Raw genomic sequence first — 22,705 nt, forward strand, 5'->3', positions numbered from 1 at the left:
TAGCGGGCTTTCTCTTTTCCTCCCTATAACGCTTAATTAAGAGTAACAGAGAAAAATTGCCTACAAATTGCGATCTTCGGTCTTCGCGCTAGTTCTCGGGTGATCACGGGCACCAACATATTGACAGTAATTTTTGACATTTGTTTGACGTTTTTAACCTATTTCTTTCAAAATGGCTCCCACCCGGAGTATCATCGGGTTTTTAAATCCAAAAACCCTTACCGCGGTGTTTAGTAATAATATTAACAAAACTACGTGTCGGTTCGTCCATAAATGTATTAAATGTGAAAAATTTCTTGGAGGGCCTGCAATTGCTATTGCATCATTAGTGCATAATAAATTCAATTGTAAGTTTTGACATGCTTTTATTACATCACCGGCTTTTATTTATCACCAATATTACAAAGAAAGACCTTCAATCTAATGTATTACTAAAATGGTTTCCAATGAAAGTTATTTTTTCGTTTTAATGAAACATAACCTCTCACTCCTTCAGATAACACGGGGACTACTAGACATAGATATATTCACACCACCAACTGTCTGGCTGCTCGCGTCGATTACTACAAAGTTCTGGGAGTTTCAAAGAATGCTTCCGCTAAAGATGTGAAGAAGGCATACTATCAACTTGCGAAGAAATATCATCCGGATGCAAATAAATCTGATCCCGAGGCCTCTAAAAAGTTCCAGGAAGTCTCTGAGGCTTATGAGGTATCGATAAGTGGTGATAATATATATAGTATTTGAGATTGTACTATAAAATTGTTTTTATTATTCTAAAGAAAGATTATAATGTTTGCAGATGACATACACAAATAGAAATTACAATTATATGGTTTCCTAATTTGAGTCAATAATCTGTTAGTGCTCAAATTGTCACATTGCGAAAGATTAGTATGACACACAAGCACAGCTGAAGCACAGTTTAAGCTTAGGGCACAATATCATTATGGGCATTATAGGGCCCAATAAGATAATATATGGAAAAAATGACCAACCTATAACATCCTCTTATTGTATTTTTCCTGAAGCAAATTTTTTTTGGACATTTCATTGCACTATTGCTATGCTGCTATATGAATTAAAGAAATGTTTACTTATTAAACATAATAAAAGTTGGCATCTATAATCCGGAAATCTCTAATGTATTTCTTTGTAATTAAAGAGGTCCTACTGCATTATAATAATGTTCTATTTCAGGAACAAGCAAAATTTATTGCTAGCATTTCTGTTACAGATTCTCTCTGATGAGAACAAGCGTAAGCAGTATGACACCTTCGGCACAACATCAGAGCAGATGGGCATGGGCGGTGCTCCGGGTGGGGCTGATGGGTTCACCCACCAGTGGCAGTACAAGGCCACCATAGACCCCGAGGAGCTGTTCAGGAAAATATTTGGAGACGCTGGTTTCAAGAGTGAATCATTTAGTGATTTTGCTGAGAGTCAGTTTGGTTTTGGTGCTGCTCAGGAAGTGAGTAAATTTTTCTTAAAATGCTGTTTCCTTAAGACTCAGCAGCAAGCTTGGCCGGATTTCACTTTCCCATACAAACAGATTTTCTTATAAAATGAAAAATATGATAGAGCAAAAACAAGTTTTGTATGAAAAATTTAAATTCATTGTATTTTTTTAACTTTGGTATTTGAAGCTACATAAACGAATTACAGACATAGATATACCTTATCCTATTATCTTACGCTTGCTCACTAGCAACATGACTTGCCCCACACTGACTATACAGACGAGAGTGGGGTGTTGGGAGCATACTAGGCGGGATTTAGGCATAGTTTTTTTAGGAATTGAGGTATAGTTTTATCAATTTGCAAAAAGCAAGAATACCAAATCATTTTATAGTGTTTAGTAAGAAAGATTGTAAAGTTTCACATATTTTCGATAAAAGTTGCAGTAGTAATAAGGATACAGTACAGCTGAATGAAAAAGGGGGGACTTTCAGATTTTTTTTTCTTCACTTAATTAAATTATACTCTGACTAGAAAAACTAAAGTGAGGATCTTCAATTCAATGTAAAAGCCATGTTACTGTACGCGTGCGAAACCTGGTTTGTCTGCAAAGATCTAACAACAAAACTCCAAGTGTTTGTGAACAAATGCTTAAGGCAAATTCTACGCATCTTTTGGCCTAACTGGATCACAAACGCTCACTTATGGAGAATTACCGGACAAGGAGATCCAAACGCGCAAATGGCATGGGATTGGACATATCCTCAGGAAGTCTGACACCCACCTATCCAAAGTTGCCCTGACCTGCAAGATACCCGGAATCCGGAAACATGGTCGCCCTAAATTTACTTGGCGGCATTCCGTGGAGCAAGAGTTGGGTGTATTGGGGATGGGGTGGGAGGAGTTTACCCAAGCAGCCCAGGACCGGAGTCAGTGGAAAAAAATGGTTCGACCCTACACCCCAGCAGGGGGTAACAGGATGGAAAGAAAGAAGAATTAAATTAAAATAGATTTTCAGAAAAACCATATCATTGCTCATATCTTGTAGATTGTTATATATTTTTTTCTGATCATAAAGTGTCTTAGTTAATATAAAAAATGGTTTAGAGTCACTTACTTTTTGTTATTTTGCGGGAGGAGGAACCTTAATGTGGCTATTAAAGTGGCATCATCAGTTACTCTTCTACTACACTGTTAACACTCAATTTAAAAACTTTACAGTTATCGTAGATTTGACATCAAAGATCGGAAGCGAGTATTAATCTTTTAATAGAGTTAAAGGAATTTGAACCTGCTATACAGTAGTTGCGTTTCATATTTCAATGACAGCACTAAGCCTGCCACGCGATTGCGACTGTCTGCTACTAAATATTAAATTTAACTATGACATAGAAGGTTCTAATTTAAAGGAATTATATCAATATTAAAGTCAAAGGATTCTTTAGTAAGATGCTAGGTGACACTAGCCGTTTCCGTGGGTGTTGCTGTTAGTGTGAAATAAGAAATTTTAACAGATACTGATGAAACCTACAGGTCATAGTAAATCTCCGCTTCACGGAAGCGGCGCGTGGCGTGAACAAAGATGTGAACGTGAACATAGTTGACACGTGCCCAAAGTGTCAAGGATCCCGCGCCGAGCCCGGTACTAAGGCCATCAAGTGCACGTACTGCAATGGTACAGGGATGGAGACATTCTCGCGAGGTATGTACTAGATATGTGAACATAGTGGACACGTGCCTAATGTGTCAAGAATCTCGTGCCGAGCCCGGCACTAAGGCAATCAAGTGCACGTACTGTAATGGTACGGGGATGGAGACATTCTCGCGAGGTATGTACTAGATATAAGAACATAGTTGACACGTGCTTAATGTGTCAAGAATCTCGTGCCGTGCCCGGCACTAAGGCAATCAAGTGCACGTACTGTAATGGTACGGGGATGGAGACATTCTCGCGAGGTATGTACTAGATATGAGAACATAGTTGACACGTGCCCAATGTGTCAAGAATCTCGTGCCGAGCCCGGTACTAAGGCCATCAAGTGCACGTACTGCAATGGTACAGGGATGGAGTTCTGGCGCGGTATGTACTAGATATGTGCCCAAAGTGCTAAGTCTAGAAGCCCGACACTAAGGCCATCCCCGTATGGGGGGTGGAGGTAGATACGGGAGGACATTCTCGCGAGGTATGTACTAGATATAACGTGAATCTAGTTGACACATGTCTGACCTCAGGGTCCCCATACTGAGTTCTTTTGGCCATCAAATGCACTTATGTAGTGCATTGGTACTGATTATTGTTATTCTTACAACTGTTGAATGCTGAACATTTATCTACTCGTATGGTGTTCTTCTTATTTTCGCAGAATATAAATGATGACACAATGAATCATTTTAGCTAAAAAATATAAAACTTAATATGGATTTATTTATATTGGATTTAAGCTATGCTACAAGACCATAAAAGTTAACTTACGGGTCTAAGGAAAATTATGTTGTTTCAGGGCCATTCGTGATGCGGTCCACATGTCGGCACTGTCATGGTACCCGCATGTTGATCAAATTCCCCTGCATCGAGTGTGAAGGAAAAGGCCAATCGGTAAGGCGAAGCACTAATGCTTAGCGAAATTTGTACATAATATGATTTTTTTTACATGAATGCTGCTTAAAATGTTTTCCTACTCGTCGACTGTAATGGTCGAATTAAGATTTCGTATACCAAACTATAATTGCGTACTTTACATATATGGGCTCCCAACTTAACTATAATATTCATTTCGATACGCTGTAGTCGACTATTATTATTTTTTACCAATCACAGCCACCGCACTCCCTTATAAAAGACAGGCGGGGGTTTCGCGCGTTTTCGTCTTTTGTACTACATTTTTGTCTACTGAGATACTTACCAATTTTCATTAATTATTTAGGTTTTATAGTAAAAAAGTATTATTTTAGATGACTCGTAGAAAAAGTATTGTTAAAGCAACTCAGCAAGCTTCTTTGCCTAAACACGGTGCTCGACTGAAAAGCTCTCTATTATATCACGATTGCATAAAATACTATTTCATCACATTTGCTCAAAAAAGATCTTATTTCATGCAGGTGTGCTGAAGGACAAAGGCCTATTTTGTTCCCACGGGAGTTTATTCATACAAACCAAGTAGCATAAATGAGTTTTACTTTTAAAATACTGACGTTTATAATTTAATATTTTTGTTTATGTTTAAAATTATTTAATTTGATTAATTTAACAGCCGTTTAAAATAATTTTACATAATTTTCAATCGAGGTTGAATGCCGAATAGGTCTGTGCCTGCCAAGAAATTACAAAATGGCGGACGAATGTTTGATATGTCACCGTATTTAAGAATTATTTCGCTTAAAATTAAGTTTTTTCTTCGCAAGTGTGATGAAAAATATTGTGTGTAACTTCGGGGGTAAGAATATTGCAAACTCGGGTCTTTAATTCCACTGAATTACCACCCTCGTGTCCAAAATTTCACTTACCCCCCTCGTTGCACAATGTACTATTAATAGATTCGGTGTCGGAATTTGTACCTCTATTCGTGCTCGTTTAATCATAAAGATGTTGGTATTTAGGTACAACGCAAGAAAGTGACGGTGCCAGTGCCGGCGGGCGTGGAGGACGGGCAGACGGTGCGCATGGCGGCCGGCAACTCGGAGATATTCGTCACCTTCAAGGTGGAGGCCTCTAAGTACTTCCGCCGCGACGGGCCCGACGTGCACTCCGACTGTACGGTGAGATATACGACAACACCACTTCACGGCTGCTGCAACAGTGGGGCACTTGTTACGTAGTAGCTAACCCCCTTATTCATAAACGTGTACTAAAGTTACGATGCCGCTGATCATCGTTTGTCCCTTTCCATCATACCAATACGTCGGAATATGAATAAGGGGGTAAGAGAATTGAGTATAGAGGCGTATTCTCAAATTAAATTTTGTAGTCAACTAAATTTACTGCCATCTTTCGACACATGATTAAAACTTTTAGAGCGCCATTTGGCTTTGATCCTTGTTCTTTCACTGATATTTGTAAAATTTGTTAAATATCTAAAAGTGGCGTCATCTAATAGATCATAGGCCAAAGGTATGGCGGCATCGTTTCGAGCGACGATGATGATAAAGTGATCAGTGAAAGAATAAGGATCAAAGTCAAATGGCGTTCTAAAAGTTTTAATCATGTGTCGAAAGATGGCAGTAAATTTACTGTGGCTACAAAATTTTCTTTGACAATCCACCTCTATTTCAAATTCTCTTTGCTACAGCTGTTGTGCATGGTGAACCTGAGTAGAGGTAAAGTCACAAATACCTATTTTGTTCGAGTAAATCAGAACCGTACAAGAAAAACACAGTCTGCATTAAAAGCTTGTACCAAACTTTTTTTAACAGACACATTTATAATATTTAATTTTGCTTACAGATTTCCGTATGCCAAGCCTTATTAGGCGGCACAGTCCGGATACAGGGCCTCTATGAAGACCATACACTCCAGGTACGTACTGTAAATTCGCATTATTTGCAAGCCGATCGGTCTGTAAATGACGGCGGCCGTTCGTTAGGTCAGACAAATCGTGAAATTCCTAGGTATCGTAAAACGTGAAAATCTTTGTCTCGTTCCCTGAGAGATTATATAATATTTTTGGACAGTTTGCCCTTCGGACATCTAAAGCAACCTACCGAACATATCCTACCTATCTATTGGTTTAGTGTGACTACCGCTAAAACATTACATAGGAACATTACGATCTACCTGATCTTACGATCGGCCCGACATATACATTGGTGTCTTTAGCAGAATATAAACAACTCGTATGTGATATAGAACTTTTCACCACACTAACTGGTAAAGGCCCTCTTGATAGTTCAAAAACTAATGAGAAAGTTCCATTTTATTCACATGTGGGGCAAAGTAATCAGATGCAAATTTTGAGTTGTTTACTTATGTTAGCTGGTAGAATTAATTTTTAAATGATGATTTTGAATGATCTTTTTTTATTACGTTCATTTGGATTTGATTTTGTTCGATTTTTTTGGTATTTCATAGTTAGTATTTTCCTCGCGTTGTGAAAAAATTGTGTTTCACTCGGAGGCAAAGTTTGTTTAACCCCTCCCTTGAAACCAGTATTATGGTATCAGGTATATTAGCACGAGCGGTTAAACAACAACTTTGCCCCCTTGTAAAACAAATAAATATTGTTACAGATATTGCCAGGCACGTCGTCGCACAAGCTGATCAGGCTGTCGGGCAAAGGCATGAAGCTAGTCAGCAAACACGGCTACGGAGACCACTACGTCCACATCAAAATAAAGGTTGGTTCTAATCCGCGTTTTCTAATGCTGTAAACATCATCCGGTCATCACACTTCGTCCTTTGCAAGATACTTGTGACAACAGGTTTACAATTAGATAGATAGTAGTATAAAATACTCTTTATTGGCACACCTCAGTAAAAGGATACATGAAAATAAACAGTTGATTAAATGTGGAGGCAGACAGCAGGAGGTCTTAACGCTACAGAGCGATCTCTTCCAGACAACCTTAGAGCTTCAAGCTTAAAGTTTCGTTATCACTTTGTTTCCATACAAGAACTTTTCCCAGAATATTAATTTTTGTTAAAAATGTCGGATTTTTTAGCGAGACTCAAGTCCTTAATAGGAAGATTGTAAACGACAATAATTTTCCTACAATCTGCTTTCATATACAAGCATATAGTCGGTTTTTTAAGAAAAAAATACATGCAGCCAAAATTAGTAATCAATTTCCGTTTCTAAAGTTTCATAGAGCCATAATTTTTGACTTGGTATGTATTAAATTGGTCGGTAAACATTTTTGAAACTCGGTGAGATCCAATTTTACCCTGACGGATTGCGAGCGTCTGTTTGAAGACCCCTGGACAAACAGTCTTTCAAAAGCGACGAACGTTTATTTAGATCGAACCTTCAAAATTGATGAAGGAATCTTAGTGATAGGAATCTATTATTTTTCAAAAATATTAAATAAATTAATATTATAGGGATTCTTACGTAAATTGACTAAGTCCCACGGTAAGAAGGCTTGTGTTGTGGGTACTCGGACAACGATATATATAATACAAATACTTAAATACATAGAAAACATCCATGACTCAGGAACAAATACCTGTGCTCGTCACACAAATACATGCTCTTACTGGGATTCGAACCAAGGCCATCGCCTTCATAGGCATGTTCACTACCCACTAGGCCAGACTGGTCGTCAATATTCCACAAAGGAATGGACTTTCTCAAGACGAGTAAAATAAAGGACTAGATATATTTTGTTTTATTTCATTCTTAGGTCCCCGTAACTTTGAACGAGAAGCAAAAGGCGCTCATCTACGCGTACGCCGAACTAGAAGAGGACACACCCGGCCAAATCCTAGGTGTCTCGTATGACAGAGATGGTAAGAAATAAAACAATACCTAAGCAAAGCTGACGGTAGATCTAGATAAGCCTATAACGCAGAAAATGAGAAGTAATTGAAAAACATTGATTCGGCATCTCGGCTTTACCTGCTAGGTCAATCGCGGTCACCACTCATTGGCGCTCACTGGCAGTTTCAGTAAGTGACCGTGACAGCTCTTTTCATAATACGTCCACGTTTACGACCTGTACCTACTCTTTCCAATTAAAAGTCTCGACAAATATTGACTTCTAGGGGCGAACATGGACTATTGTAACATATCCGTACACGGCGGGAAGAAGTTGATAACTTTGAACCTTATATAATTCTATTTTAAGTTCAAATTTCTTCAATTTTATATCTTGAGTTATCAATTTCTTTAAGCCGTGTACCGATATATGTCGAATGATTGTTACATGTAAAATAGTGCTTTTGAGTGGTTACTATGCGACTCTTCGTAAAAACAAATGCGAGGTCTCGTATAGACGGTTGCAAAATGGATTTTTCAAATTATTTGCCTTGAAGCAATCTGGAGCTTATAAATCAATTTAGGAGACCAATTAGCCGAAATTATCAGAGAAATTTATTTTCCAGAAAATTCTAAGTCTAACAACAAAAAACAGGAAACGATACATGAAGCTAACAGAGACACAGAGGATACTCAACGAGACAGAACCCAACCGACATTTCTAGATAATTTAGTAGAGACTTACAGAGTTAACAAACCTTATTTCATAATAGGATTCGTCATGTCTTTGATTGTGTGTAGTATGGTGATAATGAATGATCCGCAAGACAGGTATGGCGCAAATGCTTATTTGAATAGTAGAGAGACGTACGAAGATAGTAGTGTGAAAGGGTCGTTAGGTTACCAGAACGCATTAAAAAGAGAAAGGGAAAAGAATCCTGAATTGTATGATGCATGAATGCAGCGAGTAGATAAATCGTTATATAGTTTACGTGTCACGTTCGAAAAGTTGATGTAAATATTGTTTAGAATTTCGTATTTTTATGCAGTTAATTCCTTAAAAATGATAGCTGTCATCTCAGTACTTTTTACATTTCAAGGTTATAAAGTTTACTGAGATGATGCCACCTATAACATGCGCAAATGTAAGGAGCTTATTGTAGATTGTAGCACATATTTTGACAGCTAAGGGCCGGTAGAACGGGCTGCAACCTGACTGCGACTTGTATGGGAACTGCACGCCGACGTTGCAGTTGGCGTGCGGTCGGCGTGCAGTTCCCATACAAATTGCAGTTGGGTTGAAATCTGTATCGTCCCTAAACTAGATGGTGCTGCACGGCGCCAAACTTTAAACACTATGACTTGACAACGTTGTCATCGGAAAATATCTAATGGCGAGCAGCTGTGGCATCATTTAGTTCAACTGTCAAAATTATGGCTACGATATAGTCGTAGCCACGTAGAATATAAAATAATAATAAAATCGTATGTTTCAGTGAAAGAAAATTTGAAATATAGGTGGATTGTCAAAGTAAATTTTGTAGCCACAGTAAATTTACTGACATCTTTCGATACATGATTATAACTTTTAGAACTCCATTTGACTTTGATCCTAATTCTTTCACTGATAATTATAACAAAGTATAACAATTTTAACATATATCAGCGAAAGAATAAGAATAAGATCAAAGTCAAATGGCGTTCTAAAAGTTTTAATCATGTGTCTGTCTTACTGTGGCGACAAAGTTTTCTTTGACAATCCACCTCTATTTCAAATTCTCTTTGGTTTCAGTATACATGCTCTTTGTCATAAAAACATAGTGAAGTTTCCTATTCGTACATATATTTATTAATCTATTATGAACGTTTGATTATTTATAAGCGCTTATTTTGAAAGGTTCTTAGTTTACCTACCAAAGGGATATAGTATGATGGTTAGAAAAATGTAAAACATTGTTTCGAATACATGAAATTACTAGAAAATATTGTTGTTTCATTTTGTGTCCTATTTGGCCTACCCCTTACCATCATGCTATAGTTCCAACCATACCGCATACCCGAGCAATAGCGATACAGTGTAGATGATAACTGAGACATCACTGATTGTTACTGCTGAGGGATGCTTATTATAGTATTTTTTAAATGGGAAGGACAGGCTGACACATGTCAAAAAGTGATTATAGAGTTGTGACGTAGTTGTGACAATGCACGTTAGAAACTATTTTTTACGATTTTCGATTAAATCTGCAAAGGGCATATAATCGATTCTATGGTGAGTATTAATATTTTTAAGCAAAAAATACCTTCACAATTGGATGTAACTGAAACGATTTGACACGAGCCAAATCGATTCGGTCGATAAGTAGAGTCAAACTCTATTGCAATTGAGTTCCGTTTTACATAAAGAAACTGAAAAATATTAAAATTAATCTTTTTATTTTTATTACATAATATTATATATTAAAGTGATTTGTGTCTATTATAATTAGATAATCTAAGCTACGAAGATGTATTTTTTGGCCCATTAGGATTCAAGTTATTTTTGACAAAAAAGGATTGGTCTGAAACGTCAATGGCATGGAATGAAAAATAAAACAAATGCCAGCCTACCCTTCCCATTTGAAAAATACTATAATAACTCGCCAACCGCTCTGATCGCCGCCGGTCGGGCACCTAACATCGCCCTTACTGTTAACTGTCCATCGGTGGACCTTATTACAAAAGGCATAAGGTCCACCAATGGACAGTTACGAGTGTTTGTACCTTAGGCACATAGTTTGGAAGGTGCGGACAAAGGGCAGTAAAGTTAAATACTCTTTAGAGTTTTGGGTTAACAATATGGATGAATGCAAACATGGGGCTATTGCGTCTATTTGAGCTGTTTTTTTAAACAACACGAATTACAATGAGCTCCCGTCATCATTCGTCAAAAGCTTGAGCTAACTTGGAAATTAAACTTAACATAGAGGGCGTTCCCAACAATTGTATTCGAGAAATAAATAATAGACGCAATAATACTCTAGTTGCATTTATTGTTATTGCGGTTGTGAATGCATAGAAATAAAACCGGACAAGGACCGGCAAGGGCTAAATTGCTACTACTTAGGTACAAACCGGCCCTTTGTTTGGCATAATTATTGAAAGTCATAATGTAATGAATTAATGATAGTCATATTATCATTAGTCATAACTCTGAAACCATTAACTTTTCAGGAATTTCCTTAGGTTATCCTATATATAGGTTAGGTTTGTTTTATGGCAATCCTGAAAAGTTACGCGTTTTTGAGAAAAACTAAATTATGGTTAACGAAAATGCGGACAAAGAATACATTATGACTTAAAACTTTATGGGAAACAATAGAAACCCGGTACAAGCATAGTTTGTGTCATCTGCGATGACGCGCAGGTTTGTCAAATCTAACCTTAAATCACATGACAATACTCGTATTGACTTGACTCGTCCAGGCACGCGTCGTCGTGAATGACACGACACGATCAATAACTCCGAAAACAAGTCGTATTAGCAATCGCTCGACCGCTGCAAACGTTATAGCTATATAGGTGTGGATTTTCAGTAGGTATAAAAATGATGATTGATTGCCTAGAACTCGAGGCCGAATGAAGTCTACTTATACTTACTTACATTTATTATCCTTGTTAGTGTCATAGTTATAAGTGATAACTTATACTACAGAAAAGTTTATAAACACGTGATTGAGATCTCTGAAATAGACCGCGGACCAGGAGCGCGGTCAATCGTCGCCTCCCGGCTAATACTTTGTCAGATGATAGTTAAGATGCTATCATGAATTAAAAAAGTAGCTAGCCGGTTGTATCGCGATGGCAAGACCGGCAGTTCTTGCGATAAGATAGTCGGCTCTTTATCATTTGTCACCATGCCTGTCACGTTCTAACAAGTATGTACGTGCGAAAGTGACGGGCATAGTGACAGGTGATAAAAATGGAATTTTCTACGGCGAAACAACCGGGTGACGATTTTATTAATTCACAATAGCATCTAAATTATCATCTGACAAATTATCAAACGGGAGACGATGACTAATTATTTTTACGTGTTTCGTTGGCTGCCATTCCTCAACCCACCAACGAAGCGGAAGCTGACGTCCATGAGGGTTCAAAGCCGTTAACTACTATACGAGTTATCACCCGGAAGGCAATTGGTCATGGAAATCTATTCCTGGCTCGCGGCCTAAAACATTAACACATTGGTCCCAACATGCCTTAGATTACAGTTAATAAATTAATAAAAATGCTTCTCATAGGTGCCCTCTAATGAAATGGAAATCCTAAGTTTTGTGTGAGTTGCTGTATAAATACAAATTGTCGATGTAGTTGATTGTAGTTGTTGGTTGGAAACAAATTTAAATCTATCATGGAGATATCATAGATTTCGATTATTTTAGAATTGATCACATCATGATATGATTAGGTTAGATTTGACTTTTTCGTGTTGATCGTTTCATGAAATTATTGCTACACCATGAAATGATCAATACAAAGATCTGGCCAAGACAGACCTACCACTACTATAAATCTGTTGTAATATTTGTGTAACGAGGAGCTAAATTAAATGTATTATTCATAACTGTGGGTAATTTACATTAATAAGTTGGTAGAAGTCAGTAGTTCGAAATTAGATTCTATTGAGATACTCGAAATTTAAATTCTCATCATTTCACGTTTTTCTGATCTGAAAATTCTTGCCCCATTACTCATATTTCTAACAATAAAAAAAGAAACACTTTTGACACTAACGAAAGTGTAATGTATTGTATATAAAGTATGACTAATTGATAATTCGCTTTAGGACAGTACCTTAATTATAAGTACATTGACGACCGGTCTAGGCTAGTGGATAGTGACTCTACCTGCGACGCCGATGGTCCCGGGTTCAAATCCTGGTAAGGGCATTTATTCGTGTGATGAGCATGGATATTTGTTCCTGAGTGATGGGTGTTTTCCTATGTATTTAAGTATTTATAAATGTTTATATATTATATATATCGTTGTCTAAGTACCCTCCACAAGCCTTATTGAGCGTACTGTGCTTATTGTGTAATAATGTCCTATAATATTTATTTATTATTTATTTATTTATATATATGTTTGTCGCAAAAATAACTGATTACTCAGTTATAACATATATTCACAGGCAAGAAGGTGTCCGTAGCAGACAACCAAAACCTCACGGATGCCGTCAAAGAAGCCCTCAAAGACAAGAAGACCAATGAAGCCGAAGCTCAGAAGGCAGATGGCGCCACCGAAGCGACGGAAGAGCTTAAAGAATCTAAAAGGAGTAAAGCGTAATCGTAGACTTTTCGCGTAGGACTTTGAGATCAAAGCTACGATACATAGGTCAGTGGAGAATGCCATGAAGGAATTGCTTAAACTTATTATAAAAGAACCGAAGAACCCATGCACATACGTAATACAGGATTATATCTAGCACGTTAATTAAAACTTATTTGAAATATGAAATATATTTAGATATGAATTCACCACTCAAAGACTATTGGATCACTACTAATTAGTATGGCCTGAATATTATGCCAGCAACAAAAATATTCAAGTCATTTTTGGTATTATAGGGTTGTTGCATAAACTATTTTCCCACTTTGAAATAAAACTATTTTTTTTGTAATATGTATTTATTGAAACAATTAATCGACAATATAATCCCCAGCATTATCTAGAACATGTAACCATCTGCTAGGCAAAATTTCAATACCCTTGGCCCAGAATGAAAGTGGCTGAGAGGCAAAGAAGTTGGCAAGGTAATGTTTTAGGTCGCCAGAATTTTCGAATTTATTTTTACGAAGATGCTGTTTCAAAGCCCGAAAAGATGATAGTCGGAAGGTGCTAGATCAGGGCTATAAGGCGGGTGAGGTATTGTTGTCCAACCGAGCTCCTCTAGAAATTTACAGGTTATTTTCGCCTTATGTGGTAGTGCATTATCATGAAGTAATGATTGGCCAGTATGAGGAATGTCTTTTAGACTTGTGTCTCCTTCATTAAAGCGCTGGAACCAATTTCGTACTATGCGATCGGTAGTAGTGTTTGGGCCAAAAGCAGTGTTAATCTTATTTGCAGTTTCCCTAGAACTGGTTCCCAATTTGTGTTCATATAAGTAAATCGCTCGAAGATGTTGTTGGTCCATTTTTTCGAATTTAACTAAATCTCTGTAACAAGCCCGCTCATATATACCCTACGTGAAAGATTCGAGAACATTCCACTACATACTAGATTTAGTCTAGAATAATCCCGAGAATACTAAAAATATCAAGAAAATTTAGAAATGGAAAAAAAATATGCAACAACCCAATATATATAGCTACCTTTGTATCGTAGCTAGTGTCTTGAGGCATTGCCGTTGGGTCTAACACAGCTGACGTAAAATAAAGACATGGTTCTTTCTTACCGCACTTACTAAATGAGTGAATCTGATTGTGATTATGTTCCCTCTTTCGACTTGTGACTTGATAGTCAGTTGTGCTAGCCCTGCACACAATAATGCGCTGTAAGGCTTAGAAAATAAATCTATATTTGCTTCCTTATAGCAGAAATAATTCCAATATTAACATATATTATAAATTCCTACAAATTGACTGACATACGGATTTAAATGTTCATTCTGGTTTATTATTAGTATTCTGTTTGTTTAGATTTGCGTCATATTTTCTTTTGATTTTGTCTTACATAATTTCTGTAGGTACAGTTCTGTGATACGTTAGATAGCAATAAATTAGAATTGGTTTCTTACAGCTTAGAGCATATTTTTGTTTGTAACTTCATCGGTCTTATTGATTCCAAACATATGTTAAAGTGTCTCATATATTGAATGCTATAGTGAAGGCTATGGAATAGTAATCAAAGCTGTAAATAGCAGTTGACTAGTTTGTAGGTTGGTAATTAAAATTACAAGATAATAATGTGTTTTATTTATATTTAATAACTTTATTTGGTATATAATACAAGTTTAGACAAAGTAATAACTAAGACGCGTAAAATGGAGTAATACCTACAATGTAGCTGTTATTTGAAAACATTAATAGATGGCGCAAAATCTCTAATATTATACCTACTTCAACTGTTAAAATTACGTCTTTGATATATTTCTCCTTTTTGTGCATCTTATTACTTTGACTATGAAGTGAGGTTAAAAACCAAAATATTGACGCAGATGGCGCCCTAAAGGCAGATACTTTGGCAGATCAGATGACTAAGGCCAATAAAGTATGTCTGAATATCAGTTTGACGCAAAAGCAGTTGGATTTGGGCATTTACGAAGACGCCATAGTTCCGCGGCTGACTGCACATGCTCAACAACAGACAGTGCTTATCCATATTTCCGACCCTCCTCTCTCATATAATTCTCGGAGTCCGTTGACCTCGTCAGCCTTTCGTAAACAAGCGGTATTTCTCGGTCATGTTACTGACAGAGTTTCCGCTGTAACGCCGAAGGGCCGCCAAGGTACATGTTAGCAGCGCCATGGCTCCTTCCACGTAGAACCCGTACAGCACGCGGAAGTGGGATTCTACCTGAGGACAACATTGTTTAAATTTTTGACTGACTTCAACATTTAAACCGAGGAGATTCTCGATAATCTCGATTGAAAACAATATGGAATACTGGGTTTTGTCGGGAGCCTACCTACAGAGATTAAATAGTTCTCAGCCTCGTTACTCTCCCCGCGAAGACCCATTTCGCGTGCAATGGCAAGGTAGCCCTAATTGGCATATTATCTGATTTCCGATACCTATCCTTTTGTTAACGTTTGGAGCGTGGTAAGTTGGTAACTAACAAGTATTTATATTTGTTTGTGTGTGTAAAGAGCTTGGAGGATTTAACAACTGGAGACGCCTTGTCTGCAGTGCCGGATTAACCATTAAGCAAAATAAGCACTTGCTTAGGGCACCACGTCTAGGGGGGCACCAAAATCATAGGAAAAAAAAAACGCGCAGGCTGCATCAGCATCGCAGTCGTAGTGTACTACACTTATGTACACGAAACTTTTTGACACGTGTGCGAGTACCCATCTAATAACGAAGGGTCGTAAGAGAGTGAGTACACGTAAGCACATCTCCAACCTTCATCAAAGCTCATGGCCAAAAAATCTTACCGTCGGGCATGTGGCCAACCGATTTTCTCGACGTAGATTACCGATTTTGTAGCGTATTTTGGTCTCTTGCACACCAGATGTGTCGGCCAGGCCGAGTTGCTGCAGAGCCCCGATCCTGCGACCTAATTGTCAAAGTGTAATAAAGGGCCCTGCGAAGGCCGAAAAACAAAAGCATCTTATCAAGTTGCGCTTTCGAGTTAAGGCAAAGGCCGAGCAGTAGGAGGACCGTGATTACATAGGTTCGATTTCAAGCCACTCTTTTGCAGTTCGGCGTTAGGTCTCATGCGACGCCAGGCCTTCTACTTTATGCAAACTGCCCCACTTTCGCTTGGTCATGGATCCAAATCCATGCTGTCCTCTTTCGCAGCTGGGCTGCCTTGCTCACACCTCGCCATTAGTTGTATTATATGATAACGCGCCGCGTTCGGACGCTCCGGACGTCCAGCTATTCATACCTCGCCATTGGTCAAATTCAAGCCTTGCTTTCTTCCAGCTCGACCTTTGGCCTCATCCGTAAGCGTTGATCGAACGCTCCGCGCATTCAGCCTTAGACTTTGCCTTTAAAAACACCTTCACGATTTAGGCCAATCAAATTACATCCAAAAATAGCGTTTTGAGGAATTAATTCCCAGCAAGCTGGAAATTGTTTTAATACATTTATTTGGTCCTAAATGCGTGTAATCCATGTGTAATCCCAGTTTGATCTATCCTAGGAGGTGTGCATACATTTTGGGATCCTTAGGAGATCATTTTTTTCCTTTGGATTGCCAAACCACTCGATGTAGAAGGAGCCTACTATCAATTACAATAGCACTTAGTGGATCAGACACTGGTAAGAAAGCGTTTTCGGATTATTAACATGATTTTACCAAAAATAAAAAATGTCGACCTAATTTACAATTTAGGACTACGAATACATATTAAGGTACCTTAAATCAATCAATCAATCAATCAATATATTTTATTGCAAGAACATAGTTAAATTACATTTCGGATCCTCAGATATCAATTTTAATAATACTCGTAATTAGAACAAATTTTCCGTCGGCCGTACCGTTTTCGATTTACAAGCAAAAAAACTGAAAAAGAGGAAACATTTATGCACACCTCCTGGAGTGGAGCAAACTCGGATTACACGTATTTTTAGGTCGAAAAAATCTAATTGTATTGGCCTAATTGTGACACATTATTATTTAAGAAAACGGGACTTATTCGCGTTTGATTAAGTTCTAAAATTACCTCCAACGTCAAGATAATGATGTCGACTTTACACAGTCTTCTCCGAGACCATGGGGACAACGCCGTCCTTGAAATGTCGGGTCAGAGGTAATTTTAAAACTTACCCTATTAAGTCCCGTTTTCGTAAACAATAATTTGCTATTTAAAACATTTGTGGGCATTGGTATTTGTTCTGACAAAACCAATGGCCAATGGCTAAGCCCCTACTGAAGTTCGGTCTTTGCCCTCACATGAATGAGCTTCACAGGAAAGCTCTAGAGGTTCCAAAATCCTGTGCGGAATACTGCCTATGTCTTACATCTTCGCTTACACTTGGATCATGGTTGGCTTGGCCTCCAGACTTATGCGAAGCACGGTCTTCGAATTTGCTTACACTTGACCTTAATACTGCAGTTCTGTCAATTTCCGTGATAAAATGATGTGACGGATTGAAAATTCTATTCTCAGAAGTAATGCGGCAATAAACGTCACTCAATTTACCAAGAAAATTCAATGTAATCTTGATGGGGGGCACCATGGTCTAGAAATGCTTAGGGCACCAAAATGTCTTAATCCGGCACTGCTTGTCTGTAACAGTCTACCGATTTTTGACGGGAGGATTAGCATAGTAAAGGTTTAAAACGTTCGCCGGCGGTACTTACGTGGATTTACAGCCGTACTGCTATAAGTTTAGATAAATTCAATTAGCGAGTCCGGCTATAGGCGTTACCGCCGGCGCACGTGTTTAGATGTATTTAGAATCTACCGAAGACAGCCCGCCATTAGGGGTAAACTGCAAAGGGAACATCAAAACATCTACGGATTCCGTCTCCTGGTACCGGTCGAGATAGAAGATGATCATTCCGATCACGTAGTACAGGATACTGGCTAGCGCGATGGCTGCTGTTAGCACGGCCACAGAGCTTGGAATAACAACTACAGTAGAAATCATCAGTTTTAGGAATGCCAAAGAGTTTCCATGACCGAACTTACCGAAGACAGCCCGCCATTAGTGGTAAACTGGAAAGGGAACATCAATACGTCAACGGTTTCTGTCTCCTTATACCGGCCGAGACCGAAGATGATCACTCCGATCACGCAGTAAAACAGGCTGGATAGCGGAATGGCTGCTGTTAGCACGGACACAGAGCTTGGAATAACACTACAGTAGAAATCATCAGTTTTAGGAATGCTAAAGAGTTTCCTTGACGGAACTTACCGAAGACAGCCCGCCATTAGTGGTAAACTGCAAAGGGAACATCAACACGTCAACGGTTTCTGTCTCCTTATACCGACCGAGACCGAAGATGATCACGCCGATCACGTAGTACAACAAGCTGGCTAGCGGGATGCAGTGGCCTACTGTTAGCACGGCCACTAAACGCTGAAAGAATATTGAAATAATGAATTGAATATTTCTTATGTCATTTTACGGATTGGAAGTATGGCGAATTGGAAATAATTAATACCTGGTGTTCAATTACATTCTCCACTTAATCAAATCATCCTATGGATTGAACATGTCCCATCTTGTGTGTTTTAATACTTTTAATGACAACAAGAAAACGTAACCTGATGGAAGAGAGTACTTTTAAAAGTTCTGGAGTAGCTTATATTTTAGTGTTGCAACAAGACAAACATAAAAAGAAATGCCGAATATTTCAGCACTTTAAACGAATATTCGGCCGAATACGAACATTAGAAAACTTGCCAATTACCGAATAGTTACCGAATATTCGGCCTATTTACAATGTATACATAACAAATCTACAAATGGACGACGCCTGTGATAGATGTCTTAATTTGCTAGAAACAAATAGTAACTAATAGCTAATATTGTATACGAATTTACCGGAACTCTGTTTTCAACTTCTTCTGCTTGTAATATTAGTTGTAAAATTGTCGAGCAATACACTTTTCGTCAGTCGCGACACTCGTTACACCTATTGTCAAGTAGCGGCACTGATAAATCCGGTACTTGACGCTAGATGTAGATTACAAAAATAATAAGTGTTTTGGTAAGAAAACTGATATATGGACTGAGGACTGAGCATTCTATGCTTAATACTTATTTCTCTATGCTGTAGATAGTAAAGGTACCTATTATTCTAGCACTTACACTTAGCTTCTTTCGTCTTCGATACGCCTTCACGTGCATATTTGTTTTACCATCTGAAAATAAAAAGAAACTACTTATCTCCACATTTCCGAAAGTCAAGAATACCTGTTTAGCCAACGTGCCAATCGTTAACGCTCCGTAGCTTAGCGTAGCGTAGTCTTCCATTCGCTACGGAGCCTTAAAAATTTCACAATTTGCACGTTGGCTCCGTACCCTGAATCGAATTCGCGATCTGACATCTGAACTGAATCATCGCGAATGACAGTCAACTAATATGATTCTAATATCGGTTTGATGTCGTGGACGTTCGAATTGGCCTGTGAGATTTGGATTTTCCCATCTATTCTCAGCCGTTACGGATGGAAATGAAATTGCTTATCTGTCTCCAGCGGTCACCGATGAGAATACACCAATTATCGAGTAAACGGAAAACACATGGAAAACAAAACTAAAATCCAAATCAATATACCGCGTGGAACAGAATGAAGAACTTTTACAAAAACGGGGTATGGTTCACCCTAAGAGCTTTATTTTTTACCATTAAACTATGTTAATATTCTTTACCGTTTACGAGATAAATCTTATTAAACTTTAGTGCAAAAATCCGCCTGTTTCAACCCTAGCAAGTTGAGCAGGCAATGACCTCTTGAAAATAAGTTCAATGACCTTTAGTATCAAAAATAAAAAAATGTCAATTACATGTCACTGCAAAATAAATGACATATTGCCTATACATGTGTAGGAATTGACAGGACGAGATTGCCGATTATGAATAATAAACAAAAAGGTTAAACCAACCAAATTTTGCAATTATAGTTTGGCAAGGAAGTAACTCATTTCAACTAAAGACAAACAAAATCATACTGTCTCTTTATTTTCTAGTACCATCATTCTATAAAAAGATATGTTGTTTAGAATGATGGTATTTTTTACGTTCTTATTAATTACTGACATTTGGTTTGCCGGACTACACTTATACATGCTACTTAGTTTTTGTTACAATTTTATAATTTATTGACAAGTTAATCTAATGTTTAAATTGTAAAATATCTTCGTCAAGAATATTTAAAAGAGTAACAAAGCTATCATGTAGCGACGAACCTTTTTAAGACTTAATAATACTGGCCAGTTTTTTGCTTGACGATTGATTCAAAGAGCATATAATCACTACGTTTTAGATTGATTGAATACAGTTGACGTTGTCATTGGCAAAATATCTGATATGGTATTAAAATTATCTCAAAATGCCTCAATTGAATACTAGAGGTTATTTAAATTTGCGTTTTTTGTACGCGGAGTGCAATTACAATGCCGCCGAAGCCTTACGCCAGTACCGAAACAGGTACCCACCACCCCATCCAACGGGGCATATGACAATTTTGCGTTGCTATTGATCGTGTTACCAACAATAGGAACATCGTACCACGAACAGGGCAGGACGACCAACGCGGTGGACGCGTTGTGCAGCATGCTGTGCGATTTGAAGAGAGGGTACTGCGATACTTCGATCAAAATCCAAGAGCAAGTTCTAGACAGGTGGGCCGACATTTTGAAACGAATGATACAAAAATACTACGAATATTAAAACGTGCCGGCCGTCACCCGTACAAAATTCAAAAGGTTCAGGCTTTGCTTCCTAGAGACTGTCCTGTCCGGGAAGCATATTGTCGGTGGCTTTTGGAAAGGTTGGCGGACGATGGAGAGTTTCTCAAACGCGTAATTTGGACCGACGAAAGTTTGTTCACACGAAACGGAATGTGGAATCGACGTAACGAGCATGTCTATGCTGAAGAAAACCTGTTCGAATATCGTTATACAGGACACCAATATCGTTGGTCAGTGAACGTTTGGGCGGCAATTCACGGAAACACCATTATAGGGCCTGTGTTTTTACCACCAACTCTCAATAGAGTGGAATACATGAACCTCTTAGATACGGAGCTTTATGATTATCTCGAAGATTTGGCATTGGCCGAAAGACAACTTATCTGGTACCAACAAGATGGAGCACCAGCTCATTCCGCGATGAAGTGCGACGTAAACTAACTGAACTTTTCGGGCGTCAGTGGATTGGTCCACGCCGTTGGCGACCTCCCAAGTAGCACAAAACTTTAAGACATGGCGGTACTTTTGAACATCGCATGTAAATTGTGTAAAATTGTTTTAGGTATGTGAAGTGATTGATATGTGTCATGTGCAAATGTAAATAGTAACCTTATAGCGGCAGGGTTGTCACCTATAATAAAACGTTTAATTGTTAATGTCTTTTTGTTTTACTTAACCTAGCTTTAAAATGATAATAATTTGATTCAAAATTAATTAGATAACACTATACTTTCAGCAAATACCATAGTTAAGTGCCACCCTGTATATGAATTACAGTGAAAGTAAAGCCTTTTTACGCCCGGTTAGTGGTGATGAGAAGCTACCGCTGTTTCGATCATAAAGGCTTGCATAATTGTACAATACCCGTGTAATGTAACTTTATTTTCGCGCGGGCGGGGCAGTGCATAACTACGACCACGACCAAGTTTACATTGGTCATCAGCGCAATATTTATCAGTTTCAAAACTTTTAGAACCACAGGCTACCGCGAAATCTTCGGATTTTCTGCTTTCTTTTCGCGGACCGAATTGTATTGCATTTGGCGCAAAAAAATAAGAGCCGTAGTTTGAAGGCTCTTGTTTTAAAGCGCCGTCGGCTCACTGTGGAACGCCGCCTTATTTGTGGTTGGACATGTGATTATTAAATTTTTTGTTTTTTAGATTTTTTTTATTATGTTAACAAAAATCTATGAAATTAAGTTAGCATCTATATTACAAACGATTCTTTGTCAACACCATAAAAAGTTGTCATCGTTCAACGTCAACGTTACAAGTATGGCGTTGTTCCACAGTGCGGTTGTCAAGCAAGGCAGGGTCTCCACGTACCCACGGAGGTCTGGTCCGCGATCTTAGCCAGAGCCGAAGACCTGCCGGCCTACCCAAGGTGACAATCGCTATCGCTTTGACAACGAAACGCTTTATGTCTCTCTATCACTCTTCCATATTAGTGCAACAGTGACAGTTGCGTTTCGATCGCTACGGAGCGTAAGCGATTTACGTGTTGGCTACGCGTACTGAGTCGTAACGGGGAACGCAGGCGTAAAAGGCAAGTTTCGGCCTGCATTTCATAGTGGCCTTCGAGTCAAAAAGTTTAGAGTCCTCTGCCAGACGGCTTACTGTAAATGCTCATAAATGATTTTGTTGTTCTAGACCTTATGTTAGAGCACATGTGAGTGTAATGGACATGTGATTGAATTATGTTGGCTGGCAGACTTGCACTAGGTACTCCGTAAAATGCAACCTTCTTCTATTATA

The 22,705-nt window shown here is 38.3% G+C and overlaps 2 protein-coding genes across 5 annotated transcripts in view; one reads left to right on the forward strand and one right to left on the reverse strand.

Annotated features, from left to right (window-relative positions):
• Positions 1-137: 137 nt before the first annotated feature.
• Positions 138-14,818, forward strand: LOC133524985 (protein tumorous imaginal discs, mitochondrial-like). 2 transcript variants are annotated; one of them, XM_061861161.1, is made up of 10 exons: positions 138-347; positions 497-711; positions 1,238-1,471; positions 2,992-3,160; positions 3,960-4,054; positions 5,056-5,214; positions 5,900-5,971; positions 6,682-6,789; positions 7,795-7,900; positions 8,495-9,851. In XM_061861161.1, the coding sequence occupies exons 1-10, from the start codon at positions 173-175 to the stop codon at positions 8,824-8,826; spliced, it is 1,665 nt and encodes a 554-aa protein (XP_061717145.1). In that variant the 5' UTR covers positions 138-172; the 3' UTR covers positions 8,827-9,851. The 2 variants fall into 2 exon arrangements, with proteins under 2 accessions (XP_061717145.1, XP_061717146.1); XM_061861162.1 differs by lacking the exon at positions 8,495-9,851 and adding an exon at positions 13,042-14,818 and having other exon boundaries at positions 140-347.
• Positions 14,819-22,705, reverse strand: part of LOC133524986 (uncharacterized) — a 70,334-nt gene continuing 62,447 nt past the window's right edge. The window contains exons 7-9 of one of the 3 annotated variants that reach the window (XM_061861164.1): positions 19,347-19,399; positions 18,447-18,611; positions 14,819-15,428 (exon numbers count right to left, since the gene is read on the reverse strand). In XM_061861164.1, the coding sequence (XP_061717148.1) occupies positions 15,282-15,428; positions 18,447-18,611; positions 19,347-19,399 (365 nt within the window). In that variant the 3' untranslated portion in view covers positions 14,819-15,281. Of the gene's footprint in view, positions 15,429-17,993; positions 18,612-19,346; positions 19,400-22,705 lie in introns of all 3 variants that reach the window. The other 2 variants (XR_009800502.1, XR_009800503.1) reach the window with 2 other exon arrangements.

This window comes from Cydia pomonella, chromosome 14 (assembly GCF_033807575.1).
Source record: "Cydia pomonella isolate Wapato2018A chromosome 14, ilCydPomo1, whole genome shotgun sequence".
In the NCBI taxonomy this organism is placed as follows: domain Eukaryota; kingdom Metazoa; phylum Arthropoda; class Insecta; order Lepidoptera; family Tortricidae; genus Cydia; species Cydia pomonella.

Coding starts and splice junctions, on each gene's coding strand:
- LOC133524985 (XM_061861161.1), top strand. CDS start 173: ATGGCTCCCACCCGGAGTATCATCGGGTTTTTAAATCCAAAAACCCTT. Junction 3,161..3,959: donor GATGGAGACATTCTCGCGAG/GTATGTACTAGA, acceptor ATGTTGTTTCAG/GGCCATTCGTGATGCGGTCC. Junction 5,215..5,899: donor ACGTGCACTCCGACTGTACG/GTGAGATATACG, acceptor TTTTGCTTACAG/ATTTCCGTATGCCAAGCCTT.